This window comes from Bombus pyrosoma, linkage group LG2, assembly GCF_014825855.1.
Source record: "Bombus pyrosoma isolate SC7728 linkage group LG2, ASM1482585v1, whole genome shotgun sequence".
NCBI classification, from domain to species: domain Eukaryota; kingdom Metazoa; phylum Arthropoda; class Insecta; order Hymenoptera; family Apidae; genus Bombus; species Bombus pyrosoma.
In genome coordinates this window covers 54,653-81,094 of record NC_057771.1, presented here as the reverse complement: position 1 = coordinate 81,094, position 26,442 = coordinate 54,653, and the positions used below count along the sequence as shown (strand labels likewise).

At 41.3% G+C, this 26,442-nt stretch overlaps 1 protein-coding gene across 7 annotated transcripts in view; it reads right to left on the bottom strand.

Moving 5' to 3' along the window:
• The window catches only part of LOC122577582 (RNA-binding protein Musashi homolog Rbp6), a 759,888-nt gene extending 733,876 nt beyond the window's left edge, over window positions 1-26,012 (bottom strand). For 3 of the 7 annotated variants that reach the window (XM_043748942.1, XM_043748941.1, XM_043748947.1), the window contains exons 1-2: window positions 24,815-26,012; window positions 21,990-22,030 (exon numbers count right to left, since the gene is read on the bottom strand). In XM_043748942.1, coding sequence (XP_043604877.1) covers window positions 21,990-22,030; window positions 24,815-24,879 — 106 coding nt within the window. In that variant the 5' untranslated portion in view covers window positions 24,880-26,012. The remainder of the gene's footprint in view (window positions 1-21,989; window positions 22,031-24,814) is intronic. The other 4 variants (XM_043748943.1, XM_043748945.1, XM_043748948.1 and 1 more) reach the window with 2 other exon arrangements.
• Between the last annotated feature and the right edge of the window lie 430 nt (window positions 26,013-26,442).

Genomic DNA, 26,442 nt, shown 5'->3' with positions numbered 1-26,442 from the left:
TTTTGCTGCAGTTCGTAGCACAATCTTGTGCTAGCCGCAACCGTCACGTCGGTTTAGCAAAATTTTGCGGGTGACTACGTAGGCGGCAGATATTTTTGGATACTTTTATGAACCGCAGGCCAGAATTTATGTGGACGGCCGAGAATGCGCTCGCGGAAGAGCCGAGTATCACGAAGAATCGGCTGACAGAATGGAAAAGAACCGCGCAAACCCGATAGAAGGGAAATGTTCCTGAAAAATGTCTCTCTATCTGTATAATACATAATGCATCCATGTAACGCGTACATAAGAGATGGCTTCTCATCTAACAGTTTCCCATCGGTGTTCCAGTTCCTTCTCCCGTCTTTCTCTTTCTTTTTCCCTTCGACACAACGTTTCCATCGTCCACGTTCACCTCTGTCTTCCTCTTCGTTTCTCTCATCTAGCGAGCTAAGTAGATTACTCAACAAGTGGCGGCCAAATCCTTCGTGACCGCCAGCCGCTGCGGTTTTAACGCCGACTTGAATTCTTTTTCCGGCTGTCGTAAATCAAGATATCGGGGGAAAAATAACTCGTTTCCCTAAATGCCAATCCCTTTGTCCCACATCTGGGACTTGTACTTGTACTTGTACTTCGTACATTAATTATCGGAAATCTCTGTTTCATTGTGCGCATACGTTCATTGATAGTTTTCATTTTTGGTATTGCGAGACAAATTAGTTGAAACAGATTCGAAATACCTAGGTTATTACTATAAAATTTAGTACAGTGTACAATATATAATGCACCAAGAGGAAATCCATATAGATATCGTAATGAAAAAAGGATCAATATGTAAAATGCGTATATATAACGTTTATATATAGAAATATAGACGCGCGCCAAATAAATAATGAAAAATTAGCTTAGGATCGTGGAATAGTGCGAAATGCCGTTAGTTAGGTTCCCGTATACACCAAGCGCTATAAACTTTTATCATGAATATTGCACGTCATCAAACACAGCGAAGATTCCACCCAGCGCGTGCACGGTGAAGTAAACTAGGCTGCATTATCGGTCTTATAGACTCGGTGGTTAGATACGAAAACGTTGGCGGCGTTCACAAAACCAAATATACTGATACAAAATGCGGTGGAAGTAGCACTCTTAAAACAAATCGTTCTCTCTCTCTCTCTCTCTATCTATCTATCTCTATCTCCCTCTCTCTCTCTCTCCCTCCCTTTTCTTCGGTCTCTCGTCTCTTCTTCTCCGCTCTTCGACTCGCGCTTTTCTCTTTTCTCTGTCCACCATACCGCGCTCCTCTCTCACCTTCTAGACCGCTTTCTAGCTACACAGCTTCTCATCTTCTTATTGTCTCTCTTTTTTTTTACCTTCTTTTTGACCCTCCTTCTCGGGCTCTTCGTCTTATTTCCCTTTGTCTCTCTGGCAACTAAACACCCTCCGGTCCCTCGTGGCCGCAGCCAGCCAAGACCCTGTAAATCTTTTTGCCACGAAACTTCTTCCGGTACAGTCATCGGCAAGACGCTTTGCTTTGTAGCGATTTCCTTTCTAGGCTGCTATCCCGCGTTGAAATTTTCATTATCTCGACCTGCTTTCAAGCGTGAAACTTTATATTTCCTCGATCCTCGGTGATTAGCCGTGATTCACGAAACCAAAGCAACAAAGACGATCCTCTTACCCTTTGCCAGTTTCAAATAAGATTGTAACACGGCCTTTAATAACGGTTGTAAAACTTGCGGTATCGCTTTCCATGTAAAATTTCGTGTTTTCCTCGATGCTTAACGCGATGTCAAGATCTGAGAGGATGAAAAAGCTATGCTCGAATTAAACGCACAATGGAAACGTACTCTTCGCGTCGCGTTACATTCCGAGCACATCTGGCCATGCAATAATGGAATACCGCGTTACCACGCATACGCGATACGTTCCTTGAGATTAGAAACATCAAATCCCGCAAGACGTTCGCCACATCGACGAATCGTCGAAAAATTTTAACAGGAGCTATAACAAGTTACAGCCTTGTTAAATTTTCTATAGGAGCGACCTTTGTGCGACATCGAGCTTCCTTCACCTATGGCTGAGGCTTGAGTCATTCCATCCTGCCATGATATATTCCGGTTTATCGAATCCAGCTTGAAAGTTCATGAGAAAGCGCGCGGAATCGTGGGTTCACGGGAAAGGATACCGACTCAAGACGAACAGGCTTCGTTGAATCTCGCAGCGTGATAACGAACCGCGTTCGCCTTCCATAAAAAGGCGATAACGATTGATAGGTATTTCCTTCCACGTCTGGTTGAGGCCTTGTCGATGCAGAACGGATCTCCCTTAACGGTAGATAAGTGATTTTCTCGCCACAGAATCGAAGGTGATTTTTCCTTCGAGAACAAGATAATACAACTGAGATATCCAACGATTCCCTGGCATAGCGCAAATCCTCTTTCCTTTCTTACTCTCTTCCTATGCCTTCAGAGTGGTTTTCGAACAAGTGCTTTCACGTTACTTCTCATGCCTCTATGCGTACATGGGAACAATTCGATTCGTAACTCCAACGATTTTTTACTCTGATGTTACTCTGGGTAACTGTTCGTGATGCTCGAGTCAGATATAGCGTGATGCAAGAAAATGAGAAACGTCAGAAGAGTTTCGATCATTCACAATAGCGTCGGCGAAGATATTTCAAGATACAGTGCCTTCTCGAAGAGAAAGCACCAGCACTCGCGTATTGATTTATTAGCAATACGATGATTCGTGGTAATCAGAATTAATGCCTTCCAGGTAAGCTTTTAAAGACTCTATGTATCAAAGTAAGACGTTATTTCTCTTCACCGGTTTGCCAGCGCACGCTCCTATCGAGATTACCATCTCCGGTATCTGCCACGATTTATCTAGCCAATTATTTCGTCACACTGCGGAATCGATTCGTCGTCGAGGCCGCGAGTACGAGTGCACTGTACTGCTCGAGCGTCTCTGCTGAAAGAATCCCAGTTTTACTATGCCGCGCGTTAAACACAATTTCAATATTTGCTCGTTCGATCCGACACAAAATGTTCCTTTCACTTGATCGCCGAAGCCAAACTAGCGCACGTAACACATCGCGTCGTCGTCGTCTGGCTCGCGAGCAGACGCGACCACGCACCACTTTTCTCCCTCGATTTTATACGAAACCAGGTGTAACGGACATTGACTGAATCTTGCAATATTTCCACGTTGATCTCTGCTTTGCTCTGATTCTATTTTCAGATAGATGTTATAAATAGAGTAACATCAATACAGTTACTTCTGTACGCAACCCCCAAATTCATAGTAATAATCTTATAATACTCTAGTGTAAAATGTTTTAATTACCAACGGAAAAGTAACAAATTTCAATTTTGCTTCAAGCATCAACCGTCACGAAAGAAACTTCCATTTATAAAACTTCCGAAAAGGTCCATGTGGAAGGTTAAAAAGGAAGTTTGCAGGAAGAAATGCAGGTCTAATTGGTTATTTCTAGTAGATCCAATTGTACAGCCACACAAATGGTCACGCGTATTGAAAAGTTTTATATCTGATATCGCGTCGCGTGCTAGTGAGCGAAGGGGCTATTCCCTTATGCTATCTCTCGGAAGTTCTTCTCATCTCTATACAAATCATAAGACATTCTACACACTATCCTCCTAAACTGTCCGCTTTTATCCCTAATAATACCCTCCTGATTGATCTGCTGGTATGAAAATTCTAACTCAACTCGCAATAGCGCCAATAAACGAAAGTATCCGAAATATAGCTCGCCTTCAGACATTTTCTCACGCGAGCTGCACCGCCGACCATTATCCAACGCGATGCAAAAGAGGATCGATCTAGAGACGCGGTTAGTATTCCTCGCAAAGTCACGACCGTTTATAGTCACGTGCCAATAACGCCGGGTATGTGTGCTCTGAACGAGCATGGTCCGAGACACAGATGCAGACCAGGCCAGATATTAAACGAGCACCACGAGTCCATTAAGAAGTAACCGTTGTTCAAGTAACTGGCTCGATATACGGACACACACGTGGCGGTTTATCCTCTGTCTAGTGCACGACCACGTGTGCGTGGCTGCATCGTTATAGCCTCTAGATAGAGGCTGACCTAACCAATAGCATCGTCACGGAAATGTGACCCACTCGTTGGGCGATTAATACGTGCCGTCATGGTTTCGTACGATAGCGGAGAAGCTTCGGCAAACTAGACGTTTCACTTCGTGCATGACTGATTTATTTCATGGTCGTGCAAGCCACGATAATAGGAAGGAAACCGGAGGAACCGAAATCAAGCGAAAACGATAGACGAAAGTATTCGACGAATGGAAAAACAAGCGAGGAAAACCTCTCGAAGTTAGAGGGTCAGAGCGATGATAATTTTCTCGCATGTTAGTGATATTGAAGCGAGTACTTAGGAACGGAGGTTCTCATATTCAAAAAATGGGACAAATATAGGAGAAGATGGATAACAAGGTTCGTAGTTTTTAGAATTCATGAGGATTTTCTAATAAATTCTTAAGGCTCTGTGACTATATAAAGCAATGCTTGGAAATGTGCGGATTTTTCTGTTAACTTTCTATTAAAATTAATTCCAGTTAAACAAAGGAAATAGGAAGAATTACTAATTTGTAAAAAATGTGTAAAAAGATGGTTTCACATACGTACTATTGTTTCTTTAAATATTTCCAAAATGAAGTGCAATCAAACTTTACAGGTAGAAAAAAGAGAATGAGATAAAAAATATAAACTGTGATACACCACAGAATGGCGGAAATCGAACATCTTCACGAGGACCAGTACGTATTCGTGTCCGGAACGGAGCGGAGCTCGTAACCTTATCGGGATCATCCGAAACGACCTATTGTCAGTACGTGGTTAACCATGACTATCTAAATTAGAATCAGTGTTGACGACACACCGGCTTCTCTCGTTCCTTGCCATTCAACGACAGCGCTGCGACCTCCCGGCGGATTGCGTACAGAAGCCTCCAATCTTTTTCGAGCGAAGCTTTATGCTATCGGTTTAACGCTAAATACGCGTACAGTATACTCGCCTCATAATACATGCTAAAATCGTGTGAAACCGATCAGAAGTCAAAGTAATCGTATTTTAGTTGCTTGAGCAAAGAGATGGATAAGAATATAATATACAAAATCGATATATTACATGCAGTATGTATCGATAAACTAATAAACTGTAAGTTTTGGAAATTGCTGATTAATCGTATTAAAAAATTCTCATAGTCTTTCAATAAAATTGGTCATAGGTCTTCGTTCTCTTTCTTTACACCAAACCCTAAGACAAAATACGACGTACAACCTAAATATGCTTACAGGCCTAAGACATCAGTCGGTGGCGTCGCTCGGTAGTTTAATTTACCATCCCGCTATATCTTGGTACGTCCTATATCTACACATGCAAAATGGCATGGTTTGGTAACAAATTCTACGAGCGAATTCACGAAATCTATAAATTACGAAGGGCCGGGAGGTATCGAAAGGTATCGATAGAGGGCAACGAAGAAAAACGGGACCGGAGATCACCATAGCAACCTGATAAAAAAGTCAGATAGTCGAAGCTCGGGGTAAGAAAGCGCAAGGTGATAGCTTTTATGTCGACTGAATGCGAGGATAGATTCGGTTACGGTAAAAAGAGACGCGAAAGTGAAAGAGATATGAGAGAATGGAGGTGGCGAAAAACATGGGAAAAGAGAACGAGGGAAAGTGGAGGCGAATTGTTTCACGAACGAACGCCAGACCGTTCTCCGTGTTATTTATAATATCATCGTCTGTATACGTGTGTCAGCCAGCGATTACAACTAATTTTAATGGTATCGATTCGTTTTAACCTGCTCCGTTAAACGCAACAATGCAACCGATATCATGGCGGACTTTAATAATAGAAGCAGTCGTGCATTATTGTTCATTTTGCAATGTTCACTTATTAACGAGCTTTTTTAAATTACGTGGTCCGAAAAATTCGATTCAACTCGGACGGCGATTTGAGCAGCGCATTTGTTGAAATTAACGACCTGCTGCGAATCCAATTCGCCACGATGAATCACCGAAGGATTAATCGTGAATTAATTAAAGATAGAGAGCCGACGAATCACCGATACTTGATGCACGAAACTCATCGTGTTTGTTTTCTTCCATCTAGATTAATCACGGACATAATTACTCAATCATGGAACCGTGAATATGAAACGATAGTCTGTTCGTGAAAATATAAAAATCATATAAGTATTTATAAACCACGTAATTAGTTATTGTCATTTATTAGGCGTAGAAAAATATCTTGTACTACTGCTTTAATACTTTTATTATAATACATTTTAATATATTTTTATTTCATAAGAACTCTATAGAAATAATAAATATCTATATAAAATACGAATTTGTATAAACGCGTGCAGTCTAGTTAGGAATAGAACAAGTCGTTTCACCGATTTTGGCAACTAAATTTTATATTGAACTAAAAAAATGTAATGTTAAAAATGCACTCCATTAATTGTTATTTTATTTACGACTATTTTTCGATCCAGATCACATTCAGCAGTTCCGAACGAGAGACCTACCAAAAATTCCCCGCGATCTGAATAATGTGGCCGAGAAAATGCACGCAAGCGCTGACTTCAATAATAAGCGTCTCGGTCGAATGCAGTTCTAGAACGTGCGAGAACGCCGCATCCGCAGCTCAGAGTCACACCTCACTGCCGACGCAAAGTGAACTAACCCCTTAATTGGAAACATTGAATGTATTCGAGCGTAGAAAACGCGAACAGGAGAAACAGTGGAAACGAGGAAAACAGATATCGAAAGAGAAATAGGAAAAGAATGAAAGAACGATTCACGGTGAGTTTAGACGAGGATGAAAAAGTATACGATTGGTACCACTCGATACCATAACTAAACCGGTCCGATATGACCCAGGAAATCCTCTCGATTCGCATCTATATCCATATTCCTACTCAATGCTCCGATACACACGACCTATCGTTTTGCGTGCTTCTAACACCTTTTCCTTTTCTAATACGAATCCATAGCTTTCTTCCTTTATCTCCAATTTGCAACGACGAATACCATACTACAACACTGAATCCTGATTAATTTCAGGCGTGGGTGTTTTAAGGAACGTTCTATGGAATATCGTGAAGAAACTGAGACGACAATGTGGTTAACATTAAAATTAATGGACCTTGCTATTGTTTAAATAGCAAAGTCCCACAGAAATTATTCCTGTACGATACTACAAAAATGGAAAATATTCTTTGTGAAATCGCGTTATCTGAGTTTAATCCGTTTATTTTTTATTTGTATGGCGACACACGAAGTATTCAAGCATCTTTATTCAGTAGTGATTATTATTCCTTTTTCAAAATGGAAAACCCGCAACGTGTTTCTAAAGCGAGTGTCGTGAAAATAACAGATCAAAGCGTGCGCGGAACCCGAAGCGAAGGATCACGCGAGTCACCGACACGTCCAGGCGAAAGTCTATTTTAGCGCGAACTCTCTTGAAATTTCGCCTCGAACACCTTCGCGACCGTAGTCATTTCCTCTTTAACTTCAGCGCTCATAAAATCACATCCGATACATGGCAAGCCTCATTGAAACCCGCACGGTTCAAAAACGACTGATAACGAATATTATCGCGAGCAACGCATAACATAGATATTTACATGTTTTCATCGATGTTATCCTCGTCCCGTTCCCCCGCCCCCAGTCCATAGTTAGCAAATTTTCCAGTTTTTATCTTTCAACTGACTTTCTTCGTAGCCTTCGTTTCTCAGTCAACCGTTACTGCTGAACCCAGTAACGTAAATACAGGACGAAAAGTAGAGAGACACATCTGACGCGAACTTCCAAGGACAAACAAAAAGGAAAGCCTCGCGAAAGTCGTGGAGTCAGATTGGATTGAAAATAAAATGATCGACCGAGGAGATTGCCGACTTATGGGATCAATACGACAAAATGCCGAAATAAATGACTTTGATTCTTGGCACGAAGGATACGATTGCCGATATTTGGAGATGATTCTATCGAAGTGGATCTTCTGATTTTATATTTTAAAAATATCATATAACAAGTAATGATTTTATAAAAGAAATATATGTAACTACACTCAATCCAAGTATATTAGTAATAAATTGAAGATTTCTAATTATTTATTAACAAATATTCATTCGCCTCGCTTCGTGCGATATATTGAGTATAAAATATTCAATAAGATTTAAACGAGACAAGTCACAGAATATTGAGCAAAGGCTAATTCTTTTTGATATGTTGATTTTTTTTTAATGTAATTATCAGACGGATTTGTAGTAATACAGCAATTTTGAAATATCTAACCATCTTGTTCATATAAATATCTACTCCAACTTAACCTACATTGTTCTGCCACGTTCAAAGCACGGACTTGATCGGAAGCCATACTGCTGAATCTATTAACATTCCAGATGAAACGCATCTTGCTTCCTCTTCTCTTCATTCTTCTTTCTTTCGTTTCATTGCAGAGTTACAAAAGCATTACGTTTCTCAAGACTTACGATTAATTAAAGAGGTAACGCTCTAATTAATCTAAGGAATGAATTTCATTGAGATTTACATAATTGAGAAATGAGAAAAGCGAATGAAGAGACTTACGATTAATAGCATGGTAAAGTAAACAAGAAGTGAGCCACGGTATGCGATATACTTTCCATTGAAATCGAAACAACCTACGAGCATTTATCGCTCGAGTAGAAGCAATCATTGTCGATAATGACATGGGTCAAGCTCATGACATGGCCTAGATAGACGAGACTGAGTGGAAAATCAACTGAACAGTACTCGTGCTCCCTAACCAGGAAATCATGAGATGATTTTACGAGTGAAATCCATCCTATAATCAATACCGTTGGTTACTAGAGTAACCAGTTATATTCGAACTGTTCATAAATGAGAAAACTAATCCCATATTTCCTTCCTCGTTACTGACACATTAACATATGCTTCTGCAATTAACTTCGCTTGAGTAGAGTTCCAGATATCTTAGTACACGATTAAGCATCTAACTGGTACGTAAATTCTCAAAAGTCTTATATTTCTAAATCACAGATGATCGTAATCGAGTGTCAGAGTTTGTAATCATTTAAATCGCAATTCTACGATTTTGCTTTTTCGCGTCTTAATTTATGATCTCTTACGAGAAATATATGATATTTAAAAAAAATAGAAATGACCTATAAATCTATCGAAGTCCTTTATCCACAAAAGAATTATTACTAAAATATAATAATCTCCTCGTACAACTTTTGTAAATGAAGTTTACCAACTTATCAAAGTCATTGCCCATCCTGTACATTAAGGCTCTGAAATTATTCTCACTCTGAATTAGAACTATGTATAAGAAAAGCTGAACAAAGGCACTAGGAGGTCTCCTACAATAAAAGAAGAGAGAACACTATATGAATACTGAGAAAAGGATTTTTGCAATAAGAATATAACAGTAGGAATACCGGCAATAGTACCAGCAAGCAATATCATAAAAAGAAAGGAGAAAACGAGCGGAATACAAGAAGAAGTGAAGTTACCTTAAGTGAAAATTTCAAGTTATGTTCTCGAACAGAAACAATCCTCGTATTCTTAGGATATTCTATGATTCGAAAATGTGTGAACGCCTCTTTTAGATGTAACAATGTTGAACTATAAATATATTGATATCCAAATATAACACGATATGCGTATGTTTAAGAAAACATAATTTATCTATGCTCAGGGTCGGCTTATCTTCAACAAGGGGTGAAAAATAAGGGAAGCACGAGGCTACTAATATACACATGACAACCGATAAACCCGTCAGCCAGCACTTAGGCTTACGAGATTCCTGCTTATACATCCATTACGTATCAGCACAACGCGTGTCTTGTTCGAGTCTTACAGTCCAACAGAATTAGATGATCCCGGATAAGAACGTTCATCAACCGTACGTATTGCCACTGCTACTGCATATGTACTGTCTGAGCTGGTTATTCTCATTGCTGAGGATATAAAATATTTGAAAATCCATGAGAAATATGAATGGTTTGTATAAATTCTCTTCGCTGAAATTTCTTATGAAAGCTTCAGAGATTAGAGAATTTCTAATTTTTAATGAGAAAAAAGCGCGATATATGTACCTTAACGATTATTAGATGATTCTAAGGAAAGAAGATGAATTGTTAGTGTACAGTTTCCCAAGCGAAGATAAGGGAAACTATGAAACTATGAAACTATGAAACTACTGTAGATCTTGAGAGTAACATGTGATAATCGAAGAAAGAAACTTAGTTTCCTTATCTCAATAAAAAACGAAGGAACTATAGGAACTAGAGATGAAAATAATGTAAACTGTAAGTCCTTTTTTATCGAAAAGAGTAGCGAGATAATTCTGACAAAATAATCAGAGTATTAAAAAGCGACTAATATTTAAAAATTCACGATCGAAGCTAAATCGTTTTGATTATTGATTCACTTTGGAAATTCACCGGCGAACTAAGCGAGAATAATCTTTTATGCGTGGAAATACATACTGCACACGTTCGGAATAATAGCACGAGACAACGAGCAGTTAATTGCTATTCGAATACCACTACGGAAAATGCAATATAAAATGAAAATTAATGGCGTCATAATTCAGGCCATTTAAATTGCAAAACTGTCTTACGTCAGGTACTATTAACTCAAACCTAACCGATGTCGGATATATTCGCTACATGATGGAAGATTAAAGATATGCTTCTGAATGATACAGAGCGAGCGTTGACATCTGTTCAATAGCACGAAAAGGAAACGTTACAACCATCGAAGGAAATGAAAGATATCCTTGTTAGTGTTCGTAGATTGTGGAAACCAGATGATGTAAAATAGAAATGCTTATCGTATTTACTTTGTATGTGCGGATGGAATGTCTGACGTTCCGACTACTCGAGAAACTAGCGTATCTTACATCGTTCGAAATATATCGTAGAAATGGGACCGATTTTAACAAAACACTTATACATGTACAAAACATATCGTATAAAATTTTTAAAGGCACTACTTAAAGTCTTAGATACGTAACAGTATAATATATACACATTTAAATGAAATGTGTATATATTATTTTTTTCCCTCGTGTATAATTCGTGCATTATTAAGAATACGCTTGCGTGCCGATACTGTTAGTTGGCAACCACTGATTTGTGGTATGCAAAGTGCTCGATGTAAAATGAAGTTTAGTGTAGAAAGAAAGCAACTTAAGCATGAAGAAAAAAAGTTACAAGAAATCAATTAGCGAGTTAAACTTATGAAACACTAGTATCGTAATTTTTTTCAGAAAGTACTACTACTAATTATGTACAAGTAGATAAGCGAATGATTTAAAGAAAAAGGCGTTAGCTAAATGTTTAACTTTAAGATCCTTCTTATCTTGTGACCATATATTTAAAACACGGTACATAAGAAACCTTTGATATCACATACGAAAGAACGTATTCTTTGTTTCTAGAAAAACAGCTCGCGGCAAAAGTGCTACGTCTGAATCTCGATGTTTCGGACGAAAGATCATACGTGTAGTCCTGACACGCTAAGATTAAACGACACTGTACCAGCTGGCGAAACAAGAGTTTTATCTCTTCATCCAAACCACTCCTAAATCGATACATTTCGCAAGTCACGCTATGGAGCAACGTTATACGAATTACATCTATCACCACAGTTATGCATACATACATATCTCCCTTTCAAATTGGCTCTTTCATCACGACATTTCGCGTAACGGAAAGAAGAAAAGAGGAAACATGGACTAACAAAACGTGACGTTGAAAACGTAAACCGAAACGATGTCACAAGAGTCATTGACCTCCCTTTATGTTAACAAATACGCTGCGCTAACAAGCTAGCTGTCGCGAAGAGGCCCGCAAGCAGTCACCTATGTCGCTGGAAATAAATTAGACGCCCCTTTCGACCTAGTTGCGTAATTAAGGCCCCCTTTAGCAGCTTTCAAACGAACGAGGAAGAGCCAAAGAGGGACAAGGACAGTCAGTCATCAGTCAGCTGACCGATCGACTCCCTCTTCTTCCTGTTCTTCTGTCCTCGTCCGCCTCGGATCGCCCGTCTCACGATGGCTTCGTGCTGTACCCTTTCCAGCCCAACAGCGTACCATTTAGCCCTTTTCATTCACCAACCCGTCATATCAAAAGAAACGCGATCGCATCTTCGTCGTTCGCTCAACCTTTAGGGTTATCGCTCTCCCTTCTTCTGCCATTCTTTCAAACAATTTAGCAACGTAACCGAATTAAAGAACCGTCTCAATCGATCAAAAATTAAACGCCGGAAAGAAATTGTATTTCGAATGTAGCATCCACGGTACATTGTTTCGACGTCGTGATTCGGCAATGCAATTCCAGGGCAATTCCCCGTTTCCAATCGCGATACCACCATTGCATCCGGATTAATAGCGATAGACGTGCGCAGAGATGAAGGAGAAACGTGCGCACCGTAGAGTATTAGTTCGCGAGCTAGACGACACGACGGTACGCGCGAACTGCTTTCTACGTATCTTTAATCGCGGATTTCGACGACTTCGACGATCCAAAATTGAAACGACCGCGGAGTCTGCTTCTCCATTACTTCCGTTCTAATATGTACTCGGCGAAATTAAATTGGCCCCGTGACAACCGACACAACGTACTTTATGGGTTTCTCTGTCGTATTTTGAATCGCGTTTTGATATCGCGTACACCGTCCAGGGAGAATCACGGAATTAGAATCGAATTTCGTGACGGCTGGTGTGAAACACGACGCCCTCCGCCACTTCTTACCCTTGTCGTCACCGCCTCACGGCACTGTAACCCCGCTTCGGTGCGCACACGCTGCGTCATTAGCGGCCCGTTAATACGCAACTTAACGCTTACCCAATTCAACCCAGACCTACCTAACGGCCTATTTATAGTGTACTCCGCGGTGTACCGCGCTACTAATTGGCGTTAGTTTAAGAGTGGCTGCATGAACGACGATCGACCATCCTGTACCAACCAACCAGCTTACCTTCTCGTCTCGTTTGTCGAGTTAACTATCGTTCGTAGCACGATTCCGCTTTCTCTCCTCCCAGTTCAAATATTATATGAAAATAGAAAGAACTAGATCATCAATGATGAGACGACATTTACACCGTGATAAAACACGAGATCGCGTATAATATACGCGGTTAAAAAGAAGAGTGGATTTGACCTTACAACTCGTATTCTCGTTTTGTTTATCCTGTACAACGATAACCAGCGAGCAACATCTCTCATACAAAATCACCGGCACTCTCTACGAAACGTTTCCGCAAACAGTGCACGAACGCGCACCAAAAATAGAACTGCAACGAGCGAAAAAGCTGCATGAAAATCCCGCGATACGAAATCGCTCGTTAACGCCGCAATATCCCCAAAAGACGCTGACAAATTTTCATCGTTTCTCTAGCCACGCATCTCCTTTTCCCTTCCGTCGCCAGCTGTACACCCGTTTGCCCATTAAAACGGTCGGCTGCAATTACGTTTAAAAATAGCAAGAGAGTCGAGGAGAGTCTGTTGCGCTCGATTGCATCAGACACCGTGACGACCAAGACGACTACGACGACAACGAAGCCGAGAAAACGTCACAAAAGTTTTTGCTACGCTTCGTTTGGAATCGGAGTGTTTCTCTTTAAATCGCAGCTGATAACGTTCTCGTTCTCGTTTCGGAGCTCGTTTCCGTCTCGACTGAACAATTATCAAACGAGACAGTTGCAGTTTATTATTCCGAATATTTGAAGCATCAACGTGACACATGAAAAAATTACAAGAAAAAGCGATAAATATATTTTAATCCGAAGAGAGTCATCGGTGATAATCCTGTCTATATATGTACATTGTCAGTCATAAACCATCAGACGCCTTGTATATTTGGGTTAGGGAGAAATCCACATCGTGATTACATGAATAAAGTTGGCAATTATTAATCACGCGTATTATCAAGAAAACTAAATTATACTATATTTTGAAGATCGCATTACGAACCTAGTTTGATAAACATTATGTTTAAAGTTAACAAAAATCCGATGACCTATGAATAGGACTCTATAAGAATTGAAATGATCGCACTTCGATTAGGAAAAATAAATAATTATAAACTATCTCCTAAATCTCGTCTAGTACATTTAACATAACTACATATAATACCTATAATAATATGCAACAGTGATGTAAGTAATAATTTTCGATCATTGAACGAGACGACTGTTCAAACTACTAAGTCTAATCCGTAGCTGTAGTCATTTTACTTAAGGCAATTCACGAGACGAAACGAACTGTAATGAAACACAAAATAGCTGTTAAAAGCCAGTAAGCGAACAAACGTTTTACCTACGTATATATCGTTGCATCGAAAAATAATGTTTGATAAAGTTCGATTAAAAACGAAATATTCCAGAATAAGACGATTTACATCGCTTCCATCGCAATCCGTTGCTTGTACACGAAACAATAAATTATTACGTACGCTGGAAATTGTAAAAAGTACGTGGTAGCTGGAACTATGACAGAAAGCAATTTGAATTGGACGCTTTCATCTCGGTGTACTCGTTTTTCGTCAGCACAACACGGTATTGCCGCTAACCGACGCGACGTGACGCAGAAAGCGATGAAAGTTAGGTGCAAACTGATGCATGTTTGTAAGCTTGAACCGTTGTCCCACAATGTTTTGACAATACCTGGAACCGACCCAAAGTGCCAAGTAACCATTTGAATGACTTGAAATTTCGCCGGACAATCAAGACCACGTGCGTACAAGAAACACAACCTACTCGACAAATCCCATTGTACATTGCTACAATGTACAATGTACAACGTACAATGTACGTTTCGTACGTTTAAGTACGTTAAAACATATTTGTCATTGTAAAAATATTAATAACTAATAAAAACGACTTCATAAGAATTGTTTACGAAACATAATATAATAGATCTTCGTGGCAGTTCATCTAAATATCGGAAACAAGATGATAGTAGTTAATATATTTAATATTATTTCAAATATTACAATTCGTTTTCCAAGATAGCCATAACAACCAATTGTAATAACGAAATGGATAAAATCATCGATGTCAAGAGAGATAACGGACTTGCTGGACACTTGTATATCCAGTGGATCGAGGCGCTTCAACACAAACCGGGGTAATTTTCATCGGAACGGGTTCGACGCTCGAAATTGCGTCAAGCTGAAGGGCCATTGGTGTCGAACACCATCGTGCTCGATATCTCTACAAACTATTTTTACGTAACCACGAACGTAACCAAGAAAAACTTTATTGAACATATAGCCATACGTATATACGAGAGCATACGCTTTTACGTCTACGAAACATCAATTAAAAGGCCTTGTGGAAAGTATATATACGTGAAACGGCGTAGGATTTCCAGGAATCATGGGGAACACAATGGATTAAGGTAACACGGCTCGTAATGTCTGCGAATTACTGTAAACAAAAGGGCAGACGTAAAACACGGCAAAAAAGATATCACAACAAAAAATACATCTTGAGTATCCTTCTACGATCGAGCACGTGCTCGCGTTAAACTGCTACGCGCACACGTATGCAACTGCAAGCGATAAAATCATAAAAGGCGAGATTATGGCTCGAGCCACGATAACTCTGGATACGACGCAAACAACCAGCCACTGAAAAATGTAATTGCTCGAAAGCGTGACTACCGGAGATCTGAGACCTTAAATGGCGCACTGAAGACAATCGTACTGGGATGCAGATGGCGACCCGATCCTGGAAAGCGATATTTTGAGGAACTATTACGGAGAAATAGTATACGGTAAGATAAAGCACGCAAGAAGCAGAATCTTCGTTGAAGAGCCAGAAAACAGACGTTTGACAAAATAACTCTGAGTCTGGTTCTTTGTTAGTCAGTTAAACGTTGCAGCAAAACAAGAAAAATCATTATTAGTTAAAAGAACAGCGAAGACCGCTGCTATCTTTCTCAGTTCTGGCTATATAGCTTCCGTTACGCATAATATGTCATTACTTTGCCATCGCACAGCACAGTCGTAAACGCATAATCGCTGATGAGTATTATTCACGTAAAGTCGCGTAAAGTGAAACAAACAAAGCCACACGAGTAATGCGTATTAAACGAAATGCCATAAACCGACGATTTTATTTCCTATGTGTCATGATTTCGAAGTTTAAAACCTTCTCATAACTCCTGATATTTACAGTATTCTAACTAGAAGACATACATCAATGTCGATCATTGATTGGGAAAAGTCTCGCTAACTATCCACACTCTTCATTCATCAAGCCCCGTACAATTTCTCCGACAAATTACACGTTACGCCTTGTTTCACTGGCAGATTCGTCGATGCCGATGATTAATACGTAATCACTCTTTGTACAGAGAACCGCATTTTGAAATCACATTATGTATAATATGTACATTGATATACGTAGTGCGAATAACCGATTGAATTGGCAAACACCGGCGCGCAGTTAGGAACGTCTGTCGTCACAATAGGCTGAAACCCTCTGCGGGAATCAAACATAAACGAACGTGCGGTTCCGACGATTGGATTTTGAACGGAACACTGCTCTCGATCTCTTGCATGCGAGACGAAGATATGACTTGACGAAGGAAGGTCTTTCGAGAGATACAAGGACCACAAATCAATTACTCAAATTCCAGATTCGACGTTGAAACGTCCAAAAGAGTGAGATCGGGCAGGTTCGTAGGAAAAGAGTTTATAAAATAAAATGGCAAATGAAGTAAATTGCATTGAAAATATTAGTTCTAATTTTGTTCATATTAGGATTTGAATTGATATAGTTATAGCTCTTATAAATATTAATATTCACGAAATAAATAAAAACTTGATAAAATAATTCAATGGTTTCATTAAAAAATACACTATGCACCTATATATTTATGTATAGCCTCTTTTTATAGAAAGTTTCCCAATTCATTTTTACAAAAATTACTGTGCTCATTCGGGTCCCGGTTTCAAAACAGAAAGAATCTGAATGAAATAAGAGAAACTATTTTTCCACGAAGTCAGTCGATGAAACGAAATCAGGAACATTTTTCGCAGAAGGTAAACTGTAATTCGAAGTTTATAGAAGAAAAGAAAAGAATCGTTAGAGCTAACGAAAGGATTTCATTGGTAGGCGGGAGTTTGCGTAACACACCGCCAACTCGGTAACGGAACCAGCGCTTCCGTATTACGTTCCAACATGCGGGATTATGCGGTTCGTAATGCGACACTGTCTCGTGAACCTCGCGAAACTTCGTGCGCCACGGTGATCGGTGAAGCGAACTTGAGTTCCATGGACTCGCGAGGACTGCGAGTCGCACGCTCGTCGCGCTTCGAACGGTCGCGCCGCGACGCACAGCGAAATCTTCCGTGCACGACCGACTCCACATGGACACGCTACGCGGAAAGAAGAACAACAGAGTTTTTCTTCTATACCCTCTGTTTCTTTTTCCTGCGACAATCAGCTAGCCCGCCTCGCCAACGGCAAACGCTTTTTCAATGGGAAAAGTTAATAAGAGAAGGAAAGAGAGAGAGAAAGAGAGAGGGAGAGAGAGAAAGAGAGAGGGAGAGAGAGAAAGAGAGAGAGAGAGAAAGAGAGAGAGAGTGAAAGAGAGAGAGAGAGAGAAAAAGAGAGAGAGTGAGAGAGAGAGAAAGGAATACTGGCTGCGATAGTTAATGGAATTTATCGCGGGCTATCTTGAATTTTGATGTTCGATAAATGGAGGGTTACTCAGAAGTAGATGGTTAAAGTTTGAAAACGTGTTCCATGTGTTTAATTGAGGATTAAATATTTTATTTCATGAGCATAGATATTAGAAATTTCCGAAGAACGTGTGTGTAGGATTTTTAAATAATACATGAAATGAGAACACAAAAATTCATGAGGAATCTTACGAGCAAGATATAGACCGCGCTAGGATATAAGTATCATTCGTTTTACTATCCATCCTTATTTTTATTTCCATTCTATTTTTATCTTTATTCTATTTTCATCTTTATTTTTATCTTTACTCTATTTCTATCTTTATTTTTATCCTATGATGCTACCACAAATTTTACAGATTCCTATACATGTTTCAAATTCTGTCGCATTTTTTCCTCAACGATAATGCCAGGTATATATAACTCTGCACTTGTCGGACATCTCAGAAAAGAAGCGCTTTGGAACTTATATTTACGTAATATCTTTTTATCCTAAAGCTGAATCAAATACTAGTCCTCAAACCTTGTCTGTTTATACTTTAAATTCTCTGTACAGTTATAATATTTGATCAATGTCACACACTTTTATTCCTCGATAAAATAAATCTATATCAACCCGAAACGTTTCTATTAACCAACGTGAATGAACCTATAAAAATATCGCTGGAAAGAGGGCAAGGAACTTCTTGACCCGACCCAATCATTTTCTGCGAATACAATTATTGCTATTACACACATACTGTTTCAGAAGTAACTCGTTTCATGCTCGCGAACCGCGATAAACCGTAGAAGCAACATACTGCGACGCTCGTAGGCGCTTTCCCACGGTTACAGCGCGGTGCACATCGCATCTTTGTACCTATGAACTTTTGCGAAACACAGTACAGCGACGCAAAACACTGTTTACGACGGTGCGCCGTGAAACGGCCGGACGACTGCTCCGCTTTTTCTACCTCAGACACGCTTTCTCATAGCGTCACTGATGAAAGGAAGGCTAAACCGGTGGAAATGGGGCGCGAACGTGGCATCGATCGATCATTGTTCCTCGATAATTCGCCGGCAAATTCGTCCTCGTTCAACGTCCGAAGCGCTTCCACGAACTTATTTTCAACCTTGCGCGTAAATTTAATCTACGAGCCGATGACCCTAATGGGAAAAGGTACACGTGGCGAGGAACTATGCAACGAACGGTTAACTTTTCTTGGACGTCATCCTCTTTTTTTCTTTTCGTGTTTTTTTTTCGTTTTTCGTCGCGCAGAATGGACTTGCAGGAAGACAGTCTGACTAAGCAAACTACGAAATAACGAGGAAAGGACAAAGTGAGATGGTGATACGCTACTTACGTAACTGCGGCAAATAACGCTAATGAGCCTACTCCAACTTCGTTCCTTTTATTCTTTTTCCAGGAGAATCGCTAACGCGAAGTTACGAAAACTATTTCAGCGGTGCGTAATTAAGGAAGAACGAAACCGACTCGTTTGCCAAAATATTAGCCCGGCGAACGAACAACCGCGACATAACCCGGAACAACACCTGCCGACCAGATTATATAACGACTGAGAATTTGCTTCGGCGCGGCGGTTTGAACATTATCGTGGTATGTTAATGATCGGAAGAATCAGCAAACATAAAAGTCACGTAACTCTATCGTGTATCAGTTAATGAAACGGTAGCTGTGGCTAATAATCTACCGCCACAGAGGAGGTATTAAGAGTACGCCTTCGAATTAATTTTATCGTTTTTGGAACGTTTATCGGGCAGTCTTCGTTTTCTTCTATACGGTAGTAATTGGATAATACACTCAATTACTTTAATCGCGCAGCTACCGGTGTAGCGAGTTTTCACTTTCTATACATGAATAAGATACATATTAATACTTATTTTTCAAATCTAGCAAACATGCGTACAACCAGCAGTTTCTAACAATAATCACGATCCAAAAGTTTTATTTTCAAGTTTATTTACAACCACTTTTCAATTTCATATAAAGTTAATAGTTTGATTAACCAACAATAAAATACAATAAAATATCCAAATGATTCTATACACGATATTGAAAAAAGTATTTTACGAAATGTGGAACAATGGAATAGATTCAAACTCGAAACTCGTAAGTATATCAGAAAATACCTATCACATGCTCAAGCTGATAAGATATCGCGGAAACGCCATTGTAAATACGTAACGTACGCATTCCCGCCATAAAAATTTCGCGGAAGTAGTTGGCGGTTTCTAGTAGCCGCGATCGTTCCACAATACAATTGCTCGCGGCCGCATGGTATGATTATATTAATTCGCGCAAGAACGGTTTTGTTCTTTCGCCTGATGCACGCCTTTCCTACGAAGCAACGTTTCCTCCTCGAGGTTAGTCGCGGCGCGCCGCGAAATTAGCGCTGATTTTAGATCGAAACAGGAGGTAAACCTCCTAGGTTTCCTATGAATTCGTCGCGAAAAGTGACAAAAGGCACGAAAATAGAAAAAGCAAAGAGAAACAAAAAAGGGGCGAATTTTTTTCAACTGTATTTGAAAGGTTAATTAAATGTCACGTATTTAACATGTATTTTACCGCGAATTCTGTACGGTAATGGACGAACATTCTTTTGTGTAATTGAATAATTCAGCAGAGAGAAAGAGAAAGATCCTTTAATTGGAGCCGACCAAGAGAAAAACCGTGTAGAGCGTCCTAACGTTGCATTACTAATTATGTCACGAACCTATCTGACCGTAGTCAGAAATAATTGCTACACGATCGTCAAAGAATTTAATTCCAAGTCTTATTCTGGCATAGTATATTGCGTCTCGTACCTCCATCAGTGATTATCTCTTTGAAATTATTTTACGAAATTGAAGATTCATTCGCCCCAAAAAGCAAAAAAGAAAGAAAACGATCTCCATCGCAAATGGAAAACTTATGGCGTAAAAATTCTTCTATTCTCTCGACAAAAAATTTACGTTCCTGTTCTATGAAAAACAATTTTATCTCTAAAAAAAAGAGATGCTCATCGTCTCATTTACCGGTCTACATTCTTGTCGTCTATATAAAACGTCTACTTTATCAGCCATTTAACTTACGACTCAAAAAAACTTTCAATGCTAGAAGATCGAACGTGATTTCTCCGATGGTTTCACATGACGAATGTTCGTATGGTTACAAGTTTATAACACACGAGAGCGTGTCGCGTTTTTCACGATTCCGTCGTTGCCGTGGCAATTTCTCAAAATCGCGCGTCACGCACGGCTCGTGTTATCAATTATTCTCGTGAATCTTATCGCGGTCCATTTGAGAACATTTTACATAGGGCCATTTTTTTCGTCGACAGTCGAAAGGCGCGCGTGACGACTCGTGGCCATTTGGTCGCGGCACGATTATCGTTCCGCGTTCCAGCCTCTCGTTGAGCCAATTCTTTTTCTCGCTCTGCCCTTCCCTCTCCTTCTCTCCTACGCCCAACTGGCACGAGTCTCTTAACGAAGATAAAAGGACTGCTAACTCGAACCTCGAACACTCGAACACGCGAACAAGCGGCCAAGCGAGCCCCGTCAAAAGGAACGCCTCGAATTTGCACGTGCTTCTCGTCATTACCTCATCGACCATGCACGTTCCCTTCGTTCCTATAGAGCAGCTTCTTTTCATACAAAAGGACCACTTATTCATTCGTCCTGAATATTTTATTCTAATTTTTTAAATCTACTCTTCTTTTTCTTTTTAATCTTTCCATAACGGGTAAGTTTTCGACAATGCAATTGTTTGCAAAAGTTTGGGTTACTATACGATGTAACTTTGAGATTATACGATATAACGTATTTGTATCTCACTTGTTCCTTTCTTTTAACATAAGCGTTCGAAGCACAACGTATGCTACGTAAACAATACTTAAATAATAGATTACTCTCTAAACTTATCGCCAAACTAACCTCTCAACATACACGCTCGAATGTATACGAAATATACAACATACAGTATCGCTCTAAAGATCAATAAAAAAAAACCTTATTCGATCGTACCTTATTTCCGCTCATCCTGGATCACTCCGAAGCATCAAACACAACACAAAATAAATTAAAACCATTCACTACCGTACAAAAGGGAACGTATGGACGACGACGTTTAAAACAATAGGGCGCCCAAGTGAGCTGTCGAAACGTATCGATGCGCGCGCACATTCGAACGATATGAATAGGTAGAACGCGCGATCTCGAAGATCAAAAATCGATATTTTGTTTTCAAACAAAAATATTGACTACATACCTGGACTGGTCTGCCAAGATAGACCACCGATGAACATTTTCCTAGAAAAAGAAAGATGATTCCGTCAGCATCGGCATCAGGTTGCATCTTCTGCAGATGACGAAGGGAGACAGGGGAAACTGCCGACAGAGGGTAACTTCCGGTATCGTGACCCCCTGCGCAGTCTCCGTTTGTCGACGGCAGGTGTCACCACACATCAACCAACAACTGAACAACTCGCGGATTATTTTCTTTCTCATTGCATTAATCATAACCTCATTAAAACACGTCGTTCAATTTACAAAACGTCGCATTCATTTAAAACAGAAACCAAACGATTCACGCGCGAAACACAACAAACACGTGTTCCCCTCGTACCTGGGCGCCTTCTTTGTTCTATATCGATATATATCAAACCTACAAGCTTCGATATTATAACAGAGTTCGTCGAACTTGTCGGCGTTACGGCGTGTTTATTCGAATCTATATTTGACTCTGGTTACTGAGGACTATACGAAAAAACTTTTGTCCCTTGTTTATGACAGTCCCAAATAGTTCAGGAAAATAACATATCCGCTTCCCTTGCCCAAGCAATGAGTCAAATTCGGACTTACGTTACACAAAATCGTAATTATTAATCGATTTATAAGAAACGTTATCGTTGATGATATTGCAAAAACATTTGTACACCAATCCGAATTGAGCGGGTTCGCAAGGATATAGCAAACGCGTGGTCGTAATGTAAATACATTTTAGATACGGATAATTTAAATATACCGCGTCTAAGTTAGAGCAATAGCTCCTTGAAAACGCATAGGAGGATTTCTCTTCCTCGTTATTAAGCATATAACAAATGAAACAAAAGCCATTTTATGGCACGATAAGATTTCTAATCCGGGTACGAATATTAAAAAATAAATACTACTCCGAGAATTTTGAAACCGGATACTACCACTTTTATTACTCATTCGATAATTACTCTAATCACCGTCACGTACTTCCGTAGATCGATACGCATTGTTACATGTCACAACACCAGCAATTATCTCGATTGCCACCAGCCGTCAAAACATTTCCGTTGGAACGATCTTGCTATTTTTACGATACATCGAGTATTCGCGAATAAATAATAGCGTCTCATTAGGAGCTTACGTCGTGCGCGAATATCTTTGTAGTAAATATGTTCTTATCAATAAACGCATCAATTACGGATAGCAATCGCGACACGAATATAAATCGTTATACAAAATAAACCTGTCTACCGTGTGTTAGCGTCAAAGCCTATACCGTTTTTCTACTAATCCACTAACGAATGGATAAGGAAATGCATGCTATTTTTTGCCTCCTATACTTCCGCGTTTGTTTCTTCTTTTTTTCTTTTTTACTCTACGTTTCAAAAGAAGGCCATAGTACGAGCAACATAATGCATTGGCATTACTGGAAGGCAAAGATTATCGTGGTGAGCAGTATATCCACGAAGATAACATTCTCGCGTTGTGGACGTAATCACGTGGTGGCGCATTTGAACATCGATTTTCCGCGGCACGGTATAACCTATTCCCCTCGCCCACGCATTCCTCCCTCCTTGTCGTCTCCCTCCCTCCCTGCATAACCCCCTTCAGTTCTCTCTTTAGGTCTTCGTGATACGAAGAACTGGAGTAGGCTACCGCACTATACCCCGTTGATAGGTTCAGGAGAATTAATAGGACAAACCATTGACCATATGTCGTCGGAATCGATCGAGGAAGATACACCGAGCGATGTTAGCAACCCGTCTAACTTTCCACTGGAATTGCTAAACTTTGTCACCCCAGTGAAACCATTCCAACGTACCGCGTGCTCGTTTCTCGACGTGCGGCACGTATACACACGCGACACGCGATTATGTCCATAAAAAACGAAATGTTTCGAGGAGTTTGAACAGGTAACTGATAAACGAGTCGGTCTTTCTTTCTGTATTTATTCACGAGTCACGTGGTGAACGCGAAACACTGTGGCCTCAAAGCCGGAAAACCACGTGACACACGTTCCCTTTTAGCGCTTCAAAATACACTGGTTTGTTGCGTTTCTCTCAACTCTTCTTCTCAAACGATTCACCCGTCATATTGCTACATATTTATATTTGAAGGGAAATCATCTGTCACTGTTCTTCGATATCGAGCAGGTTTTTTTCGGAAAACAATGGTTGGCGGCAAATTCAAAGGTGTTAAATCATTTCTCTTTCCCTCCCTGTCTCACCCCTTCCTTTACGACCCCTGCTGCTTCTCCTTCCCATTCATCTAATCTTTCCCCTTCGTTCCCCTCCTTTCCTTTCATCGAGTTTGAGGGGATGTTGAACACGCTGAAAGAAGGCGCCACCGGTCCGAGGAGAGCGCCGTGGCACGCATATTCACGCGCCCGGCAAACATAAACACTATACGTTTCACGAATCCGACTGCGCGTTATCGTATAACCACGACGTCGGGACGTAACCCGCGAGAACGATAACTACGACGGCAATGACGACACAATGTCGAGGATGAATTACGGATGACAATATCGAAACGAACCGAAGCGTGTAACGAGCAACACGAGAACGAGCCGTATCACGACGAACGATCCGTATCGAAACCGTATAAGAAGCATCAACATAACAAACACTCGCGCGGAGCAGGGCAACAGAAACACAAGGTAACGAGAACAACACGACGCGCGTTAAATCGTTCGGGCAACGCGCGGCGTCGAAACACACTTTTGAACGTTATTACTGGTCGCTCTTTCGTTCCGTTTTCACGCACGCTCGATCTCGTTGGTGGTGGATGTAATGGAGGTCTGTTTTGGGATCAGGATATCCTGGTTTCTCCTACCCTGGATCGTTGGGCACCTCGGCTGGCGAGCCGCTCGCAACGATTTCCTGGTTCTGGGGCTCCATAGCGACGCGCGGCGCACGGCTTGTCGTTATGACAACGCTCTCGCGTGTCCGGGGTTGCAGTGGCTATGGTAACACTAGTACCAGTGGCAATGGCAGCCGGTCTCGCCGATAGCCGCCTCTCGCTCGCTTCTCGTTCTTCCGACTTTGACACACCACGTCGTCAGCTGAACGATGCGCCGTGCGTGTTTGCCTTGTCGATGGCAAAACACCGACTCGACTCGATCCTTCGCGTGTCAACGCTTCCGATGTCACGGCACGACACGCACTTTCACGCGACTTCTATTACTCTCTCGTTGATCCTCGTCCCTCGATTGTTACGTCTACTCGCGTCTCTTTAATCTTCGCGCTCTCTCCTTCGCCTCTATGTTGTTCACCTGTCTCTCTCTGTTTTCCTGGTAGACCGAATGCGCGGTGCTCCGTCGTTTTCGGAGGCTGCGCGACGGTTTTATGTTGCTTTATCGCGATAAATTATCGACGGTAGGACGGTGGAACGTGGAACGAAACGTACGCGCGGTACGTTTCACGAATCGCACTTTGCTTTGCTATTGTATTTCTTTTTCTTTTTATTGTTTCGTCCTTTCTTTCTTTCGATTGTGAACAATGAGTCGAGGGAGTGTTGTATATCCGCGTTGGTCGCGTCGAGCCGGATCACGACGACGGCGACGACCACGACAACGAGGATGACGACAGCGGCAGCGGTAGCGGAGACAACGACAACGACAACGACGACGTGGACGTAGACAAGGAAGATGACGATGACGACGACGGCGAAGACTGTGTCGAAAACGGAGACGATAACGACGGCAACGAGGAGTACAGATCACGACGACGAAAAAACGGGCTGTCGACCTCTCGTTTCTCGGTTTTTCTCACAGTCGGCTTCTCGCTATTTCGCGTTCTTCTTCCCGTTTTTTTCTTCTTTCACTTTCTCTCCCTTTCTCTCGCGCTCTTTCTCTCTCTCCTCTTTCTCTCCACACTCTCCCCTACTACTGACTACTAAAAACTAAGGAGAAGGTGAGAGGTTACGTGGCTGCGCGGTACGGCGACTACTGATGACGGGCGGCGGCCGGTACTCGGACGTGCGACGCGCTCTGCGAGAGGTTCGACGTGACACTGCGCTCTCGGGGCGCGGGGCGGGGGGAAGGGGTGCCGCGGGGAAGAGGGGAGGACTAAACGGCGGAGAAGAGCGGTGGTGGCGGCGGTGGTGGCGACGGTGGCGGTATCGGCGGCAGTAGCGGGGCATACACCGCTTCTCTCTCTTCCTTTCCGCTTCACGTGCCCCTCTCTTTTCTTCCAACTCTACGTCTATCCTGTTTTAACCCGTTCCTTTGCTCTCTGTTCTTATCCGTCGACTGGGGGTGGGGGAGAATCTCGCGCTTGCGCCGTCCCTACCCGCCGGGCCAACCAAACCGGGAAGGGGAAGATCGCGACCGCGTACCCGCCTCCGACCGCGGCCTGTTCGCCTGCTCGCCTGTTCGCTTACTCGCTCGCTTCTTGTCTCGCGAAAAAGTCCGACCACCCGCTCGCCTGCACTACTTGCCCGATTTCTCTTACTCGCCTCTT